The 16,704-nt window shown below is 44.8% G+C and overlaps 1 protein-coding gene across 1 annotated transcript in view; it reads left to right on the top strand.

Moving 5' to 3' along the window:
* The first annotated feature begins 4,304 nt into the window (after positions 1 to 4,304).
* kif13ba (kinesin family member 13Ba) overlaps positions 4,305 to 16,704 on the top strand; it is a 36,685-nt gene continuing 24,285 nt past the window's right edge. Inside the window, exons 1-3 of the mRNA XM_079162577.1 lie at positions 4,305 to 4,407; positions 4,644 to 5,019; positions 9,866 to 9,959. Coding sequence (XP_079018703.1) covers positions 4,950 to 5,019; positions 9,866 to 9,959 — 164 coding nt within the window. The 5' untranslated portion in view covers positions 4,305 to 4,407; positions 4,644 to 4,949. The remainder of the gene's footprint in view (positions 4,408 to 4,643; positions 5,020 to 9,865; positions 9,960 to 16,704) is intronic.

Below are 16,704 nucleotides of genomic sequence, written 5' to 3'. Positions count from 1 at the left end.
AGTGAAAGAGCTGATCCCAGATCAGCCTGACCTCACAATCAGACAGCAGACTAGCGGGAAAGGGAAGCAGTACATGAAGCTTCTCTACTAGCTGTACCAGACAGGTTTGGCTAGCTGGATGCAGTCATGCTAACAACTTATTTAGCTTTTTAAAACACCGGGGACAGATCCAGCACGGACAGTTAGGGAGTGAGGGATGAGGAGGTAAGGAAACATGAGAACACCAGGGCACACATGAGAACTCTGTCAAGCTACATATTAAGCAAAGTGAACATCTTTTCTTCTACATAGTTTCATGACAACTTGGTCATGGAGGCATCAACATTTAATTGAGATGGTAAATTAACAGTGAAAACTCATCATAGCTTATATCTATAAGCGTGTGTTTTATAGTATACTGAATATTATTATATGATATATATAATACTGAATTCCCTGTGAGGGTGACTAAAATAAGATGTCCTGACGTGTTTATCAAAGTGTTATTTACTGCTTTTTCTTGTGTTGGAATAAATGTTGAATATTTAACTGCAAAGTAGTAATGCGTGTTTGATACCTTACATTAAATCATACTGGGGTGTAGCGGACCCCAGCCGGACAATGGTGAAGCTTACTGATATTTCCAGAGGCCTTTATTCTTGTTCAACTTTTATCCTTCCTTTGATGAACAGAAATATATGTTTGTCCAGAAAACACCGTAAGAGCTACGAAACAGATAAAACATGAGTGAGCTCTTACGAGTTTAAACATTCAGTGGCTTACATTTAAATATACATGGGGCATTAATCAAACATTTTCTCATGTATATCAACAGCATATGTAAAACCGAAATCTAGTATTAGCTTAAAATTACAGCTGAGTCATTTTGCTATACCCGTTAAGCTAACATTAGCATCTAGTTGAAACAGTAATACAATAAAACAGAATAAACACACAATACCTTGTTCCCGTTCCAGCTAGGTGCTTAAACGTTAATTATGAAAATATATTGCAGAGTAATATATTTCATGTCACCTTTCCTTTCAGTCTGTACCGTAAATTTCTTTCTTAGCTTGAAGCGAAGTCAAGCTACCATACTCAGACGAGATATGGCTCTGCTTCCGCTGGCCATAAGGACTTCAAAATAAAAGACCCAAAACGTAAAAAGGCACTTACAAAATAAAAGCTAGCAGGAAGTGATTAACTTGGGTAACTTGCAAAGTAAAAGGTTTGGAGGAAATAATCACATAACCTCTTAAGAGTCCTTTACATGGGGTGTTTGCTGAAATTGATTGGATGGCCCCACCTAGAAAATTTTCCACCAGCCGCCACTGATACCAACGCTAGCCATTATAAAGTCACACAAGCCTTTTTTCCTCAACTACTGGCCGTTGCCTTAATCTCACAATTCCAATAATAACTTTGTACTAAACCGTACTAAAACCAGCCATCTCACTGTTTCACTGCTGAAGAGCACCTTGATACTGTATATTCTATTTTCAAATATGCCTTTGCTGTTTCTACAACCTTCATTTCCCAAATCTCAATCTTTTGAGGAAAAGCTACAGCTGACCAATGCACTTATTTCTAACCAACACTGGGAGCCACCCAGTGGGTAAAAAGTGACCGCAGTAAAACATAAGCATTGACAGCAGACTCGAGTGTGTGTGTGTGTTTCCTGGAAAAAGAGGCGGGGTACCAATCTTTGTCTGCGTTTTTCTCCCCTCTGCCTACGCACTCAGCAGTGTGACGACTAAAGCTCATTACTCTCCGTCCTTCCGGTCATTATTTACCAGTGATGCAGGGGCAAATATAAAAAGAGTGTAAGTCATGACCTCTACTCTTTCATCATTGGGCACACTGTCAGTCATATCATAGAAAATCTTCAACTTGTGTTCTTACTTTGATATGATTTCCAATTAAATATTCTATACTATCATACTCCTGCAACTCTACACTGCAAGGAGTGGTGTTTTTAAAAAAAAATATGTTCATCCATGGTATCCACCACCATTACGCTTTAATGCTTGCAGCAGAGCGCCCTCTAGGGGTTTCAACTGCTCCACTGACCAGATCCCAGCAACAGCCAGTACAGTGCACTACCTACACCTGCTAAAAGGGCCCGCTTGTTCAAGAGCTCCAAAAATATGACACCAAACCCTCTGCGTGACCTCTGACCCCTCTGCTAAGATGTCACCGTGAAGCTCTCTTTAAGACAGAGTAAGATTCTGGTTTTCACTTTTTTAAGTGGTCCGAATTACATTTTTAACCATAATTGTTTGGGGTTTTTTGTTTGCAAAACTCCAGTGCTCTAGTATATTCAACAATTCATTGAATGTCCTCACTAGCTGATGGAGGCCCTCTTCATCCTTTCCCTCATATTTTAAATCATCTCCATTTAGCTTTCACATCAACACACTTACTCACATTCACAGTGGAAGCAGATGACGTGGATAAGGTGCAGGTCAAGTGGCCATCGACCATATCTAAATGTCTAGTCACTCATGACTTTAGTTAGAAAGAACAACTCCTTCACGAGATAATGCCTAATATCAGGCAAGATATTGCCTTATTGTTGTACAGTAATATTGCCACGTAGTACCGACAGTGCTCAGCAGGTGTCAGCAACCTTCCAGTCTTATGGGCCTATACCACAGTCGGAATTGAAATTGACAAGAATCCTTTGTTCCGTTGAAGGATGTGTCACTACTTCCGGTACTTGTTTTTCAATATAATAGCTGATTCTAAAATATATATATATAAAATATATATATATATATATATATATATATATATATATATATATATATTTTAAGTTTTTAGTTGCTGGTAAATGTTGAATGCGTGGTATTTGCTGCAATTTTAGATCAGGAGCCGTAAGATTTACAGAAATATAATAGGTAAAGGAGCTTGTCTGTCATGAAGAAATAAATATCAATACATGTTCATCTCAACAATACAGATGATTAATTGCTCAGCTTGGTGAATCATTGGGAGTTTTGCATGTGGTCCATTGTGCAAAGGATAATGTTAACCTAATGTCAATACTAATATTCATGTATGTATGTAGTCTTTCACAGCAGGTAAAATGGCAGATGACAGTTTTTGTTATAGTTTATTTTAAATTATACAATATATGGTAACATACATATATTAAACCAAATTGCTAAATTAATTACATTTGAGCTCTTAATACTGAAATTAGCATTTTTGCGTAGTTATTTCAGTGTTTTGTTTTGTTGTACTGTTGTGCTAAAGGTACTAATATATTGTGCTATATTGTGTACTGTCCACTTGTGTGAGGTGGAATGAGATGAAACTAAACTGGACTGGCTGCATGTCACTGAATGTAACTGTAACACGATGTAAGGTGACTGAATTCAAGCGAATATCAGGATTTATTTTGAAAACTATAGCAGGAAGTGTAACGTTTTAATGTGTTTACTTTGACGGTGGACAGCGGAAGTGTCGCGTGACTGCCTGGGGTCTTCAGCACATCTGGTAACAGGCACGTTTTTCCCCCCATATTTCATCTTAAAAAACGGTAGTTTAAGTTGGTATTTAGTCCGTTTCTCCAGGGGAAGAGTTAAACATTGTAAGTGACCTTACTTATCGAGCCTGACCGGCACGTTTAGCTGCCCGCTAACTTGACGTTAACGGTCACCGGCTGTAGCTCATAATGTCCCCCTGTGGAAACTGGTTGCAGCAACCTCAAGATTAACCACAAACGTGAGACTAGAGTGATGTAACGTGAAACATGTTCAACAGATACTGTCGACCAAAGTACACGAATACGTCAATGTAAACAGGTGCTTCTAGTGAAAACAATAATTTCGTCTAGCGTTATATAAATGAACGTTAACGGTGGAAGAGGTTTGGTGAGGCAGTGTGCGGTAACGTAAAGGGTTTTAGCTCACGTTCATTTTCCTATCGCTATCTTTTAATTACGATTTTAGGGTTTCTGAACTAACGTTAAACGATATTCCTATTTGACGGTAGTTAAACTGACAACGTGTGACCAGAAGTGGTCGTTTACAGTTCATCGGCGTTTGACAGCGGTCCTTCTTTGGTGGTTTGGTTCAACGAACAAATAAATGCGTCAGGACTAGCTAAAAGTATCTATGTTTTAGCTATAAGGCTACACAACTCGCCTCGTCCTAAAATATACTATTGTGTTATGTGGAAACAATGTATATTCTACTTAGAACTGAGTTTGACAGACCAGAGTTTAACCTACGCGCTTTTAATTTGAAGGGGTAATACTCAGCCGGAAAAGCGGATCCTGCTCGCTGCCTCTAGCTCGATGCAGAGGGAGGACGGAGTGGATTCCATTGGGAAGAAGTAGATCATCGCCAGGCGCTTCTCTGGCGATCTCTCTCCGTTATACGTGTAGGTTAGCGGTGTCACCTCCGGGATGAATCCACCAAGGTGCGTAGCTCGAAGGCGGGGTTGTTTTTGGGGATGCTATGTAGTCAATCGGTAGGAAATGGCCAAAACTTTCTTCCTTTCCTGCCGCTACTACCCTTCAGCTTGCCTGGCAAATTAGCTGGCTAGCCCGTTTTTTTTTTTTTTTTGTGCCTTTGCAGATAGCATGTGTTTGCTCGGTCACATCCACCAGCTGCTTTAACATCGTACTTAATTTACATTTCTCTTTTTCCTTCCAGCGTCCACGCCTCTGTGGATTTAAATTAGCCTGGAATATGAGCAGAAGAAGAAGAAGATAAGCAGCAGCAGCAGCAGCAGCAGCAGCGGTGGAGGCTGGCTTCCTGCGGGATTCTGTGCAGGCTTTTTTTCTTGTTTTTTTTCTCCCCCCGTGGACATGCCTCGTCTATGGAGCGAAGCTGAGCGGAGCTAGCTGGCTGACAGTCCGGCTAGCGCGACATTTCCAGGCTTTTGGATGATCGTTTAGCCGAAGGAGCTGATTTTATTTAGGACCAGCGCTACCTCCCCTGCCCGGGTAAGGAGTCAGCATGGGGGAGCCCAGCCTGGACGACGCCAACGTCAAGGTGGCCGTCCGTGTACGGCCCATGAACCGGAGAGGTGAGGGGGGCTCCAGTCTGCGGATTTGTTATCGATACACTCTCAAACGAGAGTACATGGAGGCTGCAACTGTCTTCATTGTCTGATTTATTTTTTCCAGGTTAACACAATGGATACACTGAGACTGTAGTGCATCTAAATGTCAGGTTAACATTGTTGCACAGAGAGAATCTCAGGTTTATAAGATGCCTAAACAACCAGGTTTACTGTAAACAAAGTGCATTTCACAATAACAGGAGACCGGCTCCACTTAAGTACCAGTTAATTTCCTGTCAGTCAGAAATCACCCACCCATTAGTGAAATGAGCTCCTGCAGATAACAGAAGAAGAAGCTGTGGTCTGGCTGGTCTGGATGGCACATGTTTGTACACTGCTGCCATAAGGGCTTCCCTCATGGCTGCCTGCCATCCAGCTAGATTTAAAGCCGAGCTGCTGTGTGAGATCTACTGTTAATAAGTCCGGATGCTTTCGGCTTCTTCGCTGGCTGACACCTAGATCCCAAATAGCCTCTTGACTTCATCTGTCACTTGCTGCAGCAGCATTCAACGTGGGCAACAGAAATAAGTCCGATACAACTTTTCTCACGAGCATCAGTGGTTACCAAGTATCTTTTACTAGAAGTTGCTTGGTGATAATGTATTTATCTGAACAGAGGCTGTTTTCTTACTCCCGTCATCGCTGCCTCACTAACATTTGGCAAACACGCCAAGTTCCCCCTGGGACGCTACATATTCTGTCAATGTATTGTCACATCCTCATCCCTAATTTTAGAAAAGCCCGGGGTAACAAAGGCAAAGTGTTACACAGATCTGCGTGGAAACGCTCCGGTCAATTATATTGCAACATTTGCAATAGAGCACACAGTAAAGGACGGATGACTTTTTTTTTTGTGTGTGTCTTTTTCTGGTCGATTGCCAAGTCGTGTTTTTGCCGTGGGAGACCATGTGTCCCATGAAAGGAGGAGGAGGAGGAGGAGGAGGAGGAGGAGGAGAGCTGCTGAGGCAGAGTGGTTGACCGACAACTGGCAGAATGAATCACGTGTCTCCCTCTCTCTCTCCCTCTCCTCCGTGAGCTTGAGTAGTCGGTCACAAGACCAAGGCAGTGGATCGCCACACTGTTCCCATAAGCAGGGGTCTACCGTGACCTTCTAATCTAGAGAACCTCAGCAGTCAGGACTGTGTTGTCATTTCAGCCATAACGCTGCAAGGGTTGGACATTTGTTTTGGGGGGACGCAAAATGAATCCATGTGTTCCTAGTTTTTGGGAGACAACCGCGAGTCAGGTGACGTTTACTCAACTAAACGGTGCGACCGAGACGGAGAGGTCACAGGTCAGCTCTGGTGGAATCCAGCTTCAGATCCGGTACGGTTAGATTCAGAAAGGGACGAGATTTACCGTCATGCACTTCTCTGGCCGCATCCCATTCATACCGGTGAAGGCAAACACGTCTATGAGATTCACTTGACCAACACACCACCTCTTTCTTTTCTTTTTTTGTGTTCCCCGTTAATTCCAGTGTTGATTGAACTCTGACTATAGACTACAAAATCCTCAGTGTTTCTGTTTATTTTTTAAATAACCACGAGTCAAGCGCCAACAAATCCACCATCAAAAGACCAAAGTCTCCCGGGTGCAGCCAAGTTTTCAAGAGAGGCGTCCTGCGTTCCCCGGTGCTCGGTTTCAAACATGCAAAGCTTATTTTGTTAACAGTGTAAACAAATTCCTCCGCGTGTCTTCCATTGCTCAGCAGGGAAGGTTACTTATGATTTGGGTGATGGTGAACAAGCGATGTTGGCAGTGGGAAAGGGGGTTTGGAACCAGCAGTGCCAAGTGTCTTTCTGCCCCCCCCCCCCCCCCCCCCCCACGTCTGAATGGAGCTTCTGTCCATACCTGTATTAATGTCAGACTTTTATGATTTCAAATAGTCCCCGAATACTTTATTAGCTCTGACTTGACACACAATTCTTTCGTCAAACGTCTGTCCAGAAGGACTGAATTGCCCCTCGAAAAATTTCAGCTCCACATTATTTGCAATCCAGGCCTCTGCACATTCTTTGAGCTGCTCAGTTCAGGTACAACTCCCTCCCTGTCCCCTGCTGCCAGACATTTGCTTCAGGACACAGTAGCAGCAGCAGCAGCAGTAGTTATGGGAGGGCGCTCTCATTTCCCCAGCTGGTGCAGCGATTCAGGCCTGCGCCTCTGAAATAATAAGCCGTCTTCTTTAACCTCGAGGGACCGGCCCCCCGCGTGTCCCAGGTTGAGGAGGAGGAGAGGTGGTGTAACAGCCCAGCTGGACAAAGGCAGGAAGGGAGTGAGTCTGAATGAATATTTGCTAACGTTGCGTAATGCTCCACGTTCCCATGGCCGTGGCCTTCGAAGAACAGAGCAACCCCGGGCGTAGCAACGGCAACACCGCGGCCAATCGGCTCCCCCGGCTGGCGTGCCAAAAAACCCTCCGCACCGGTAGAAGGAGCGAAGTGGAAAGTGGGAGCCGCCGGTTATGGAGCAGGGAGAGGCAGATAACAATGGGTACATTTATCCTCATCGCATCAAACTTTCCCCTCTATTTAACAGGAAGTGAAGCCGCAGGGGCACATGGGTAATGTAGGCAGCCGCAGCAGAGGAAGAGAGAGAAAGTTCAGCCTCTCTGTTTAACTTGATCTTGTTCTTTCGCTCTCACTGTCTTTTTGTCGCTCTGTTGGCTCACGCTGCTTTCTTTCTTTTCGCTCTGTCGTATGCTTGACAGCAGAAGAATTGGAGGGTGATTCAGGTCCTCTGACCATTTGACACCAAGTTTCCATGGCTCTACCACCGTGTTGCTGCCAGGAGCAGCCAGCAGCGTTTAGCCTCAGATGCCTAATGTTCCTGCATTGCACAGGCACAGCTAGCTTCTTCCTCACACGTAGAGCTCCTCAGGTCGGGATTCCCCTTTTGTATCTCAGGGAGGGAAGTGGTGCTAGATTTTGACTGTGGATGGGAAGTTCGAGCAGTCTACTCAAGCAGCCACCTTGTTTTAGAAAAATGACCAAACTGGTGAAGTGACTTCTACCTGCTACAGCCAGATACAAAGGTCATTTCTATGTGTTTGTTAGGAAAAACAATACCACACTAATAATGTGGCATGCAAAGCACACACACAGCCTGCTGAGCACCTGCAGAGTTGAAAAACACTCTGGGCAGGAACAGAGCTGGCAGGTATGGCCCGGTGCCGTTTGGTAAGAACGCTTCTTGCAACGGCGTTCATACTCGTCACGAAAGTGTTAAGTGGTCGTCTGGTGAAGTCTTGGTGCATTGAGGAAAGGTTTATTTGAAATTGCTCCGCCTCCTACATACTGTAATCAACCCTGGATAGATCACCGACTGTTGAGAAACTCGTTCCAACTCATTATCGAGAAAAAAGATGGCACATCCTCCACTCATCCCAGCCTCAGAGTAGTCCTGCCATGATCAGACAAAAAGCAACTGAAGGCATAAATGCCATAAACTGACAGTCATATTGCTTCAGACGGTTCCTGTAGAAGAAAGGAATTGAAACCACAGACCGTTTTTTCTGTCCTGAACACATTTGCTGAAGTTCTGCATAATGGTTACGTGATATTGTCACCAGATGGTGACGGCCAACACAGTGACTTTAAACCGCAGGATGGCTGCTTGTTTACATGGGAGGCTTGAACCAGGTCTTGCAGTTGAAGGACATTACCAGCAAGTCCCCCCTCTCTGCTGTAGTGTCCTTGAGCAAGCTTTGCTTTGCAAATAAAGGAGTGCTGTTCCAGCCTTGACCTCTGACCTCCCTGTGGAAGGTAGGCACAATAGAAGATGATATCCCCACTCTTTAAAAAAACAAATTGACATGATCCTAATTATGTTAATTAAATATTTTGTGACCATTTTTTGTTTTGGTGATGAAGTAAAGTGGTGTAGTCCGTGTGATAAATTGCACAATTGGTGTTTATGGCCATAAAACAACAAAACAAATAAAAATAAAACACCAGCTGTAAAAACAGGTGTTCTGCTGCTGGTAAATTAGTCTGCTCTGCAAGTAACCAATTATCAAATGTTTAAAAAAAAGAAATACAACCAGTTCTGACAACAACTGGATGCCCAGGACGCGCTGGCCGTGTTTGGACAGCCATCATTAGGACTCATTGGCCAGACGGATGAATGGAGAGACTTACCAGCCTCGTGAATTTCCAGTGCGGTTCATGTTGTTATTTTCCAACTCTTCACAGCAAGGCTTCTATTAGAAGGCTGTAAGACTGACTCAGCTATGAAAACAAGCACAATATGCAGTGCTTTACACGGGGGAACGTGCGAGTTCTCTGTTCTTAAAGTCGTCTCAAAGAGATCAGGTGTTTCCTCTGCTCTAACGCATTACTCGGGCGAGTGAAAACCTTGTTGAAGTAGCCTCAACGTGCCACATTATATGCTGACCTGTACAGGCGATTAGCATAAATACCCGAGTGGACGGAGCATTAGCACCACTCTGTATGCCGAGTGTTGCGTCATGACAGCCCAGGGTCAGCATGGGAGGTCCTTTTAGTCGTGTGTGTGTTTGAGAGGAAAGGAAAGAAACTGATTCCCTGCACAAGTCCTGTTGAAATGATTAGCTTAATGCTCACTCAAAGGTCCTTTTTCAGAGCTGGTGTTTGCCGGCCCGCTCACACAACTGTTTGAATTTGACGTTCCACAGGAAGTGATTCTGCCAAAATAACTATTTACCTCGTGTGCTCCATCCCTGACGTTGTGTTTAAAAAATGTTGAAAACGATCGAGGGACAACCGTAGAAACGTGTTGTTGTGAGGTTTTGGTGCTTTGGTTGTAACACTGTGTGTCATCTGATCCACAGAAAAGGATTTAAACACTAAATGTATCGTGGAGATGGAGAAGAACCAGACGATCCTCCATCCTGGAGGAGCTAACCTGGGCAAAGGAGACTCCAGGTACGCTCGTCACACGTATTCTCTACACACAACTACACAAGTCAGTGCCTATAAATATATATATTTATATATTTTACTAGGGGGATTGTATATTGCAATACACGTCTTACACAGCACTGAATATGAAAAGTGGTACTGGGAGGCGTGAGGCCCAGGTGCCTGCAGGTGTTCTGAAAACAATGGGAAGTTAACACTTATCGTCCAGTTGCGTTCAATTTGCATACATTTGTATTCCCTCTCTCAGTCATACTTCAGTCAAATCTGAAAACACAGACAGGATACACATACTTTTCACATTCTGTATGACTTGTGTGTCAATACAGCACTCTCAGTCATGGAACTCTATCTTCTCATGAGCCCTTCTCCATTGCCCTCACACAGACACCAGGTAGACCCACAGCTGTGCTTTATTTCTTTTATCCTCACTCTCAGCGATATGCTTCGCCTTGGACATTTTCTTCCTTCCCCCCCCGATTTGCTACTTTCAAAAAGCTGGTCTCAGACTTGTTTGGAATGTTCCTTTGTCGTCATGATGTAGCTTTTGGCAGGAAGCTGACTAACCAGCTGTTGGGCCTCCTCAAGGCAGGTGTATCTCAACTCAAATCACTCGTTCCCTCGCTTGGCTTTTACTCCGTTTCCCTCCTGTTGTCCAGCTGCTGTTTGGTGGGTAACGCTGAAATGTGCTCGGAGTCTTGAGTGTCTCTGAGACGGACGGACGTGTTAGATCCGGTCGCACCGGGCCGAACACAAATGTGTGACTGCGTGTACTCTGTGTCAGAGAGAGGGAGGACTAACCCCCCCCCCCCCCCCCCCCCCCATCTGTAATGAAACAGCTGTAATGAATACAGCTGTTTCAACAGCGTGGAGACCGAGGCGGACAGAGACAATTCTACAGGAAAAAGACAGACTCCAGTCCGCTCCTCCGGGTCGTAACTCCCACCGCCCGGCTTCCTCCCTTTTTTCTCAGCTCTTCCGTTTCCGTGGCAACACAGGGGGGAGGTTAACTCCGGGTCGCCGTCGGTGACCGTGAAGCCCCTTCCTCGAGTGTGGAGACGATGGAAGAGGGGGGTGAAAAAAAAAAACAAGACAAAAAAAAGAAACCTCATTTACTCGAGCATCTGTCGGCCATAAACTTTCCCCGCTGACTTTTATGGAGGACTAAACAAGAGCAGCGCTGTAGTTTCTCTCTCTGTCTCTCGCTGACAAAAGAGCGAGGAAGCAGCAGGAGGAGGAAGGACTGACTGATGGCTGCCCTCAGCATGCAGATGCTATGTTTGTTTTGTTTGTTTTTCTATTTCCATACTGGGTAAATTGGAGGATTATCTTTTACTCAGTATTTTTACTTAATTGTTAATAGTTGAGAAAGACTTGAGTGGGTGCAAAGAGGATGTTAAAGTTAGGATGCTGCAGGTGCGTTACCAGGATGCTCTTTGTGTAAAACTGAGCAGACATTTCTGCAGCAGATAAGAAAGAAGAAAGTGCCGCTTCCTGACTGAATCCAAGCCGTGTCTATTCTTTCACAGCTCACCTTTAAAACTACTGAGGTTGCAGTAGAAGCGTATGTTATTACATTGATTGGCACAATGTGTTTCAAGGATTCTCAGGTTATTGAGCGAACAAAGCGATTGGATATGAAAGAGAGGTGTTCTGTTACTTTGGAATATGAACGGTGTAGTTCTACTGTTGATAGAAGGTAAAATAAGCTATTTTTTAGACCACATTGGGTTTGTGAGGAGCCTTCCTAGACGAGTGACCGGAGTGGACACTGCGGAAAATTAGATTTCAGCGACAGTTAAAATAGTTGTTTTTTCGAAAATGTGATTAACAATTTATTATATTAATAATATTACGTTTTCTGAGTGTTTTCCTACTTTCAGACTAGTTGACTACTCTTAGTTTAAACCTCCTTTTAAATATCAGGGAAGTTACTCATTGGGAACATCCCTAGATTAAATATTTGCAGCCAAGATCATTTTCCTTGGTTGCAAAATCCTGTGCAGTGTTTTGACAGCCCATGAGCCAAACTGGACTTTCTGTCTCCCTAGTACCTTAAGCACCACCCTTATGTTGTTTTCACACCCACTAGGTCTGTTGTGATGCAACACAACCCTACACACACACACACACACAGTATATTCACCATCTTCAGAAGCAGACTCCTGGTCTCTGCAGTGTTTTCAACAAATGTCTGTAGCGGTGTTCTTCTGGGGGTTGTTGGCTGTTTGAATATAGATGAAAGATTTTCTCTCAGAAACACTTTTCCATCCACGTAATTGGTAAAAACCCATTGGAGTGGATCTGATATGCTTTAAATGGTTCGCGGCCGCTGGGAAGTAGAACATTCATTTTGTAGATGTGAATGTTTTTTGGAGCTTACGGCCGGTTAGTAAGAGGAAAGAATTCCCTACAGCTACAACAGTTAAAGTTATGGACGTATAGGGCCCATTTATTGCAAGTAGAAGCGCCATTCTTTCCCTCTTCTTTGTGATCTGCTTCCAACAAGGTTGGGAAATAACCCAAAGAGGGTAAAACGATGGTTAGTTGCCTGTTGAAGACTAATTAAACCGACATAAGTTAATATTGACCAGAGTTTGCTTGGTGGACTTTGGTCATTTCCTGGGGTCAGCAGATAGAAAATGTAGGAGAAGACAACCTTTAAAGACGTGCATTATTGAGGTGTAACTCACTATCCTGTTCTGTATGTGGAGTGGACATCAGGTCCCACCTAGCTTCACATTCTCTTACTATACTTCCACTCAGGCACGGGGGAGAAAAGACCACCCGTCATAGGAAGTAGAGCCGTGTACAGGATTGGTTAAACACTAAACCTTGAACAACCCAGACACACAATAGACCCTGTCCCCCCAGTGTGTAGACCGAGTCAGTCCCTCTCCCTCCCTCCACCACATGCTGTTACATTAGAATGAGGCCCGAGCTGCGAGACAAGAATGAATCAGTAAATTGTAATAATTCATTCGTCAGAATTATATTATTAGATTAATATGAGTTCTGTTAAGCACCTACCTAATGTATTAATAATAAAGATAAGCCACAAAAGATAAGAGTTTGATGCCATTACATTTTCTAGAAACTAAACCAAGTTTCATTCTGGGGTTTACCTGATCAAAACATCCACATCTTTGAATTCTTCCTTATTTGAAGGTTTTTAAATCTTTTTTTCCCCTCCTCTCCTCAGTTGTGTGTGTGTGTGTGTGTGTGTGTGTGTGTGTGTGTGTGTGTGTGTGTGTGTGTGTGTGTGTGTGTGTGTGTGTGTGTGTGTGTGTGTGTGTGTGTGTGTGTGTGTGTGTGTGTGTGTGTGAGATTCAGTTTTTCCACCAGCAGTGCGAGCTGGGCAGCGAGACTTCAGTTCCTCACGCTGCCACTCTCTGTGACTCACTGCGGCGATGATGGTGACATAAATCTTTTTTTAAGCACTGCTTATAGAGGATCATCAAGGGAGTATCAAGGCTGTGATGTACAAGCTCTCCGAGTTTTTATTTTTATTTCTTGGCTCTTTGTACTGTAAATCTTACGCTACATAGTCCGCACGCGTTATTTTGTCTGCCCTTCTGCTTTTGCGCCTGCTCTGCCTGAATCCCTTTTGCAACCACCCGGGATGTCCTGACCTCCACAGCGCTTTCTCTACAGTCCGTCTGATAAGCAGACAGCTCGGCTCCCACGTGTTGTCAAACACCGCAGTTTGCCTGACGACCTGAGGCTGTTTGCATTGGGTCGGTGAAGCTGGATGTTGACGCACTCCGACAGCGATCTGTCTCCCGTCAGACGTCGGTGATGCGGAGGAGATGTTGGACATTTTGTGTGTGTCTGTTCGCTAGCATGTGATTTTAGGACGTGGAGGATCTCCAGTATATTTGTTCCCGTAGGAACAGAGACGTGATATTTTGATGCAAAGTGCTTTAACAGTCCAGCCTGTAACCAACCATGTGGTGGTTGGAGTTTCTAACGGCCCGCTGACATAATGACAGAGTTAGGAATTTAGGAAAGAGAGTGTCATTCGTTCACAGGCCACGCTGGCTCATTTAATTTGAATTATTTTCCAGTTTCAGACCAGGCTCAGGTAGAGGCTGCCGAGTTGACAAAATCAATTTTAGAAAAAGTGAATATCAAAGTATAGCAAACATTTTTGCAACATCTGTCTATGTGGTGCGTTCGTGTGCTGGTGGGTAACTCGAGCGTCTTGAGGCCTCTTGTCGGGTGACAAACAAACATCGCATTCACAAGCTGTAGTGCGGCAGCCCGCCGAATATTGGACTTTCTCATGAATACACCACCATGATGAGCATAAACTGAGCTGGTCTGAAGAATAAAGGACTAATGAGTGTGAGGAGGAAGCAAGTTCCGGGATGAAGGAGGAGAGCACTGGTCCATCTCTCACACATGTGAGGAGGCCGCCATAGTCACCACTGCCCAGTTAGAGTGCCTGTCCAACTATGCATCATTGGACAGCAGCGCTGAATACAAATATGCACATTTTCCTGCTGGTGAGGCTGAACCCCGACTGTGTGAGATGGTATGAATGGATGGCATTAGCATCCAGCTCATGTTTGACATGACCATCTAGAGTCAGGGCCTGGTTGAAGAATTTCAACAGCTCGATAATATCTTGCTTATGAACCGGTTCACTGTTGGCGATGGCAAGATGCTAAACATTACTCATGCAAACTATTACTATTTTTCTAGGTCAGCTTTGCTGGTGAGTTTGCAGTGAAGAGCTTGAAAGCTAGAAGATTTCAAATGAAGCTGTCTGCCTTTCCACAGTAGAACGTGTGATGATGTGTTATCTTATACACTGGATTTATTTAGAGGTTTCCTGGTGCTAATGGGCAAACAGAATGAGAGTAGAAGCAGACCGTAATACTGAATTTGATCGTCTCAGATATTCTCACTGCCTGAATTTGATTGTCTTGAATTCTAGGCATGCGCTATAGGAACCATGAAACATCGAGTTGACCTCAAGAATGCGACAAATCTGCCTTCAGCCAACAGCTACACATACCACGTATTTACATTTTAAATGGCATAAAGTAAAATACGACCGCCTGCCAGAGAAAATCTCCCCGGGCCGTGTGGATAATGCGGTGAAACATGGACCTCTTTGACACGGCAGTGAATTTTATTTCAACGTCCTCCGTAGGCTGCGGGAATACTGTGCTTTCAATGCATGATTTGTAAAGTGACACAGCACCTGAGCAGTGATTGGTATCATCCTCTTTACGTACAGCTTGTGTATGTAGGAGGATATGCTCGGGCCGTCTACCGTATGATCATTTTCACAGTATGTGGGGAGCTACACAGTGTTGTTCAGTATATGTGCTGAACTATATTAGCCTGTTACATGAGCTGTTGTCCTCTGCCGTCACTGTGTACCGTGTTACGCTGATGCCGGTCCTGCTTCAGCTTAACATTCCAGTCTCAGGCCCAGCCTCTTTCCTTCCCAACCCCCCCCCCCCCCCCCCCCCCGGCTACCTTCAGCCTCCATTCCATCCTCCATTCCTCCCCACACAGCAGAGGATGGTACAGTCCCAGAGGAGGAAAAAAAAAAAAAGAATAATGCAAGGACGGTAGAGAAAGGAGGGGGGGGGGGGGAGCAGCCATGCAGTAAGTTATTTTTTAAATGACGGTGATCAGAGCAGAGGAGCAGGCCGAAGGGAGGAGGGACGAATGGAAGTGTTCGAGGACCGAGGGAGGCGGGCTCAGGGCTCTCCTGACTGCCTCATTCTCCCCTCTCATTGGTCGGGCTTTAGCTTCGTTCATGGGCGACCCCGCTCGCCCGCAGCCTCTGAAGCGACCACGACAGCTGTCATCACTACGTACGTCAAAGCCTGCCACACGTATTTCAGCCCTAAGGTGTCTGGAGATGTGACCGTGGGGAGATGGTCGGCATGTAGGATGCTCCCAAAGCCCCCCCCCCCCCCCCCCCCCCCCGATATATTGAGGAGTCACAGATTCATAAACGACGTCAGCGAGCCTTTAGATTCACGTTGGATGAGAGGTTCCAGTTTGTCAAGATTTGACTCCAAGCATAGAATTGCTTTTACAGAACAGTAGCATCCTGTTCTATCCCTTTGTAATGTTAGAGAATACGATGCTTTTTACACATTTTTGTCCAATATTAGGACAGAGTGAACACCAGAAACCTCTCTCTTAATGCCCCAAAAACAGTCTTCTGGATAAACGTCAACGCCCGCGTAGAAGACGTCCCAATAGTGTCGCGGTTTGAAGAGAGCTGCTGGAATCAGTTAGGCTTTACCCTGCGTGCATTCGCTCTCTGAATGCGGCACGTCAGCAGCGAAACGTCGGTGAAATATAAGGTGTTGCAGATTTTTGGACTGGGTGCTGGTTGGTTTCGCGAGAGAACTGCAGCTTTGGCGTTTTGTAAAGAATGTGCACGGGTAAAAGGAAACAGGTGTGTGTGTGTGTGTGTGTGTGTGTGTGTGTGTGTGTGTGTGTGTGTGTGTGTGTGTGTGTGTGTGTGTGTGTGTGTGTGTGTGTGTGTGTGTGTGTGTGTGTGTGTGTGTGTGTGTGTGTGTGTGTGTGTGTGTGTGTGTGGCGCGGGCGAGAGCCAGTCGGAGACATTTTTGTGACGTGGCTCGGGGGTCAAGGTTAGATGATACGGGGTCAGGTCGGGCGTTCAGCACTGATGGAGAGCATTACTGAGAATGTAGTAAGAATGAATGTAGTTGAGGGGTCACTGCCATTGTTGAGCATTCTGTTCCCTCAGGGC

This window comes from Pholis gunnellus, assembly GCF_910591455.1.
Source record: "Pholis gunnellus genome assembly, chromosome: 1".
Classification (NCBI taxonomy): domain Eukaryota; kingdom Metazoa; phylum Chordata; class Actinopteri; order Perciformes; family Pholidae; genus Pholis; species Pholis gunnellus.
The sequence above is the reverse complement of the archived record's forward strand: the minus strand, read 5'-3'. Positions and strand labels throughout refer to the sequence as shown.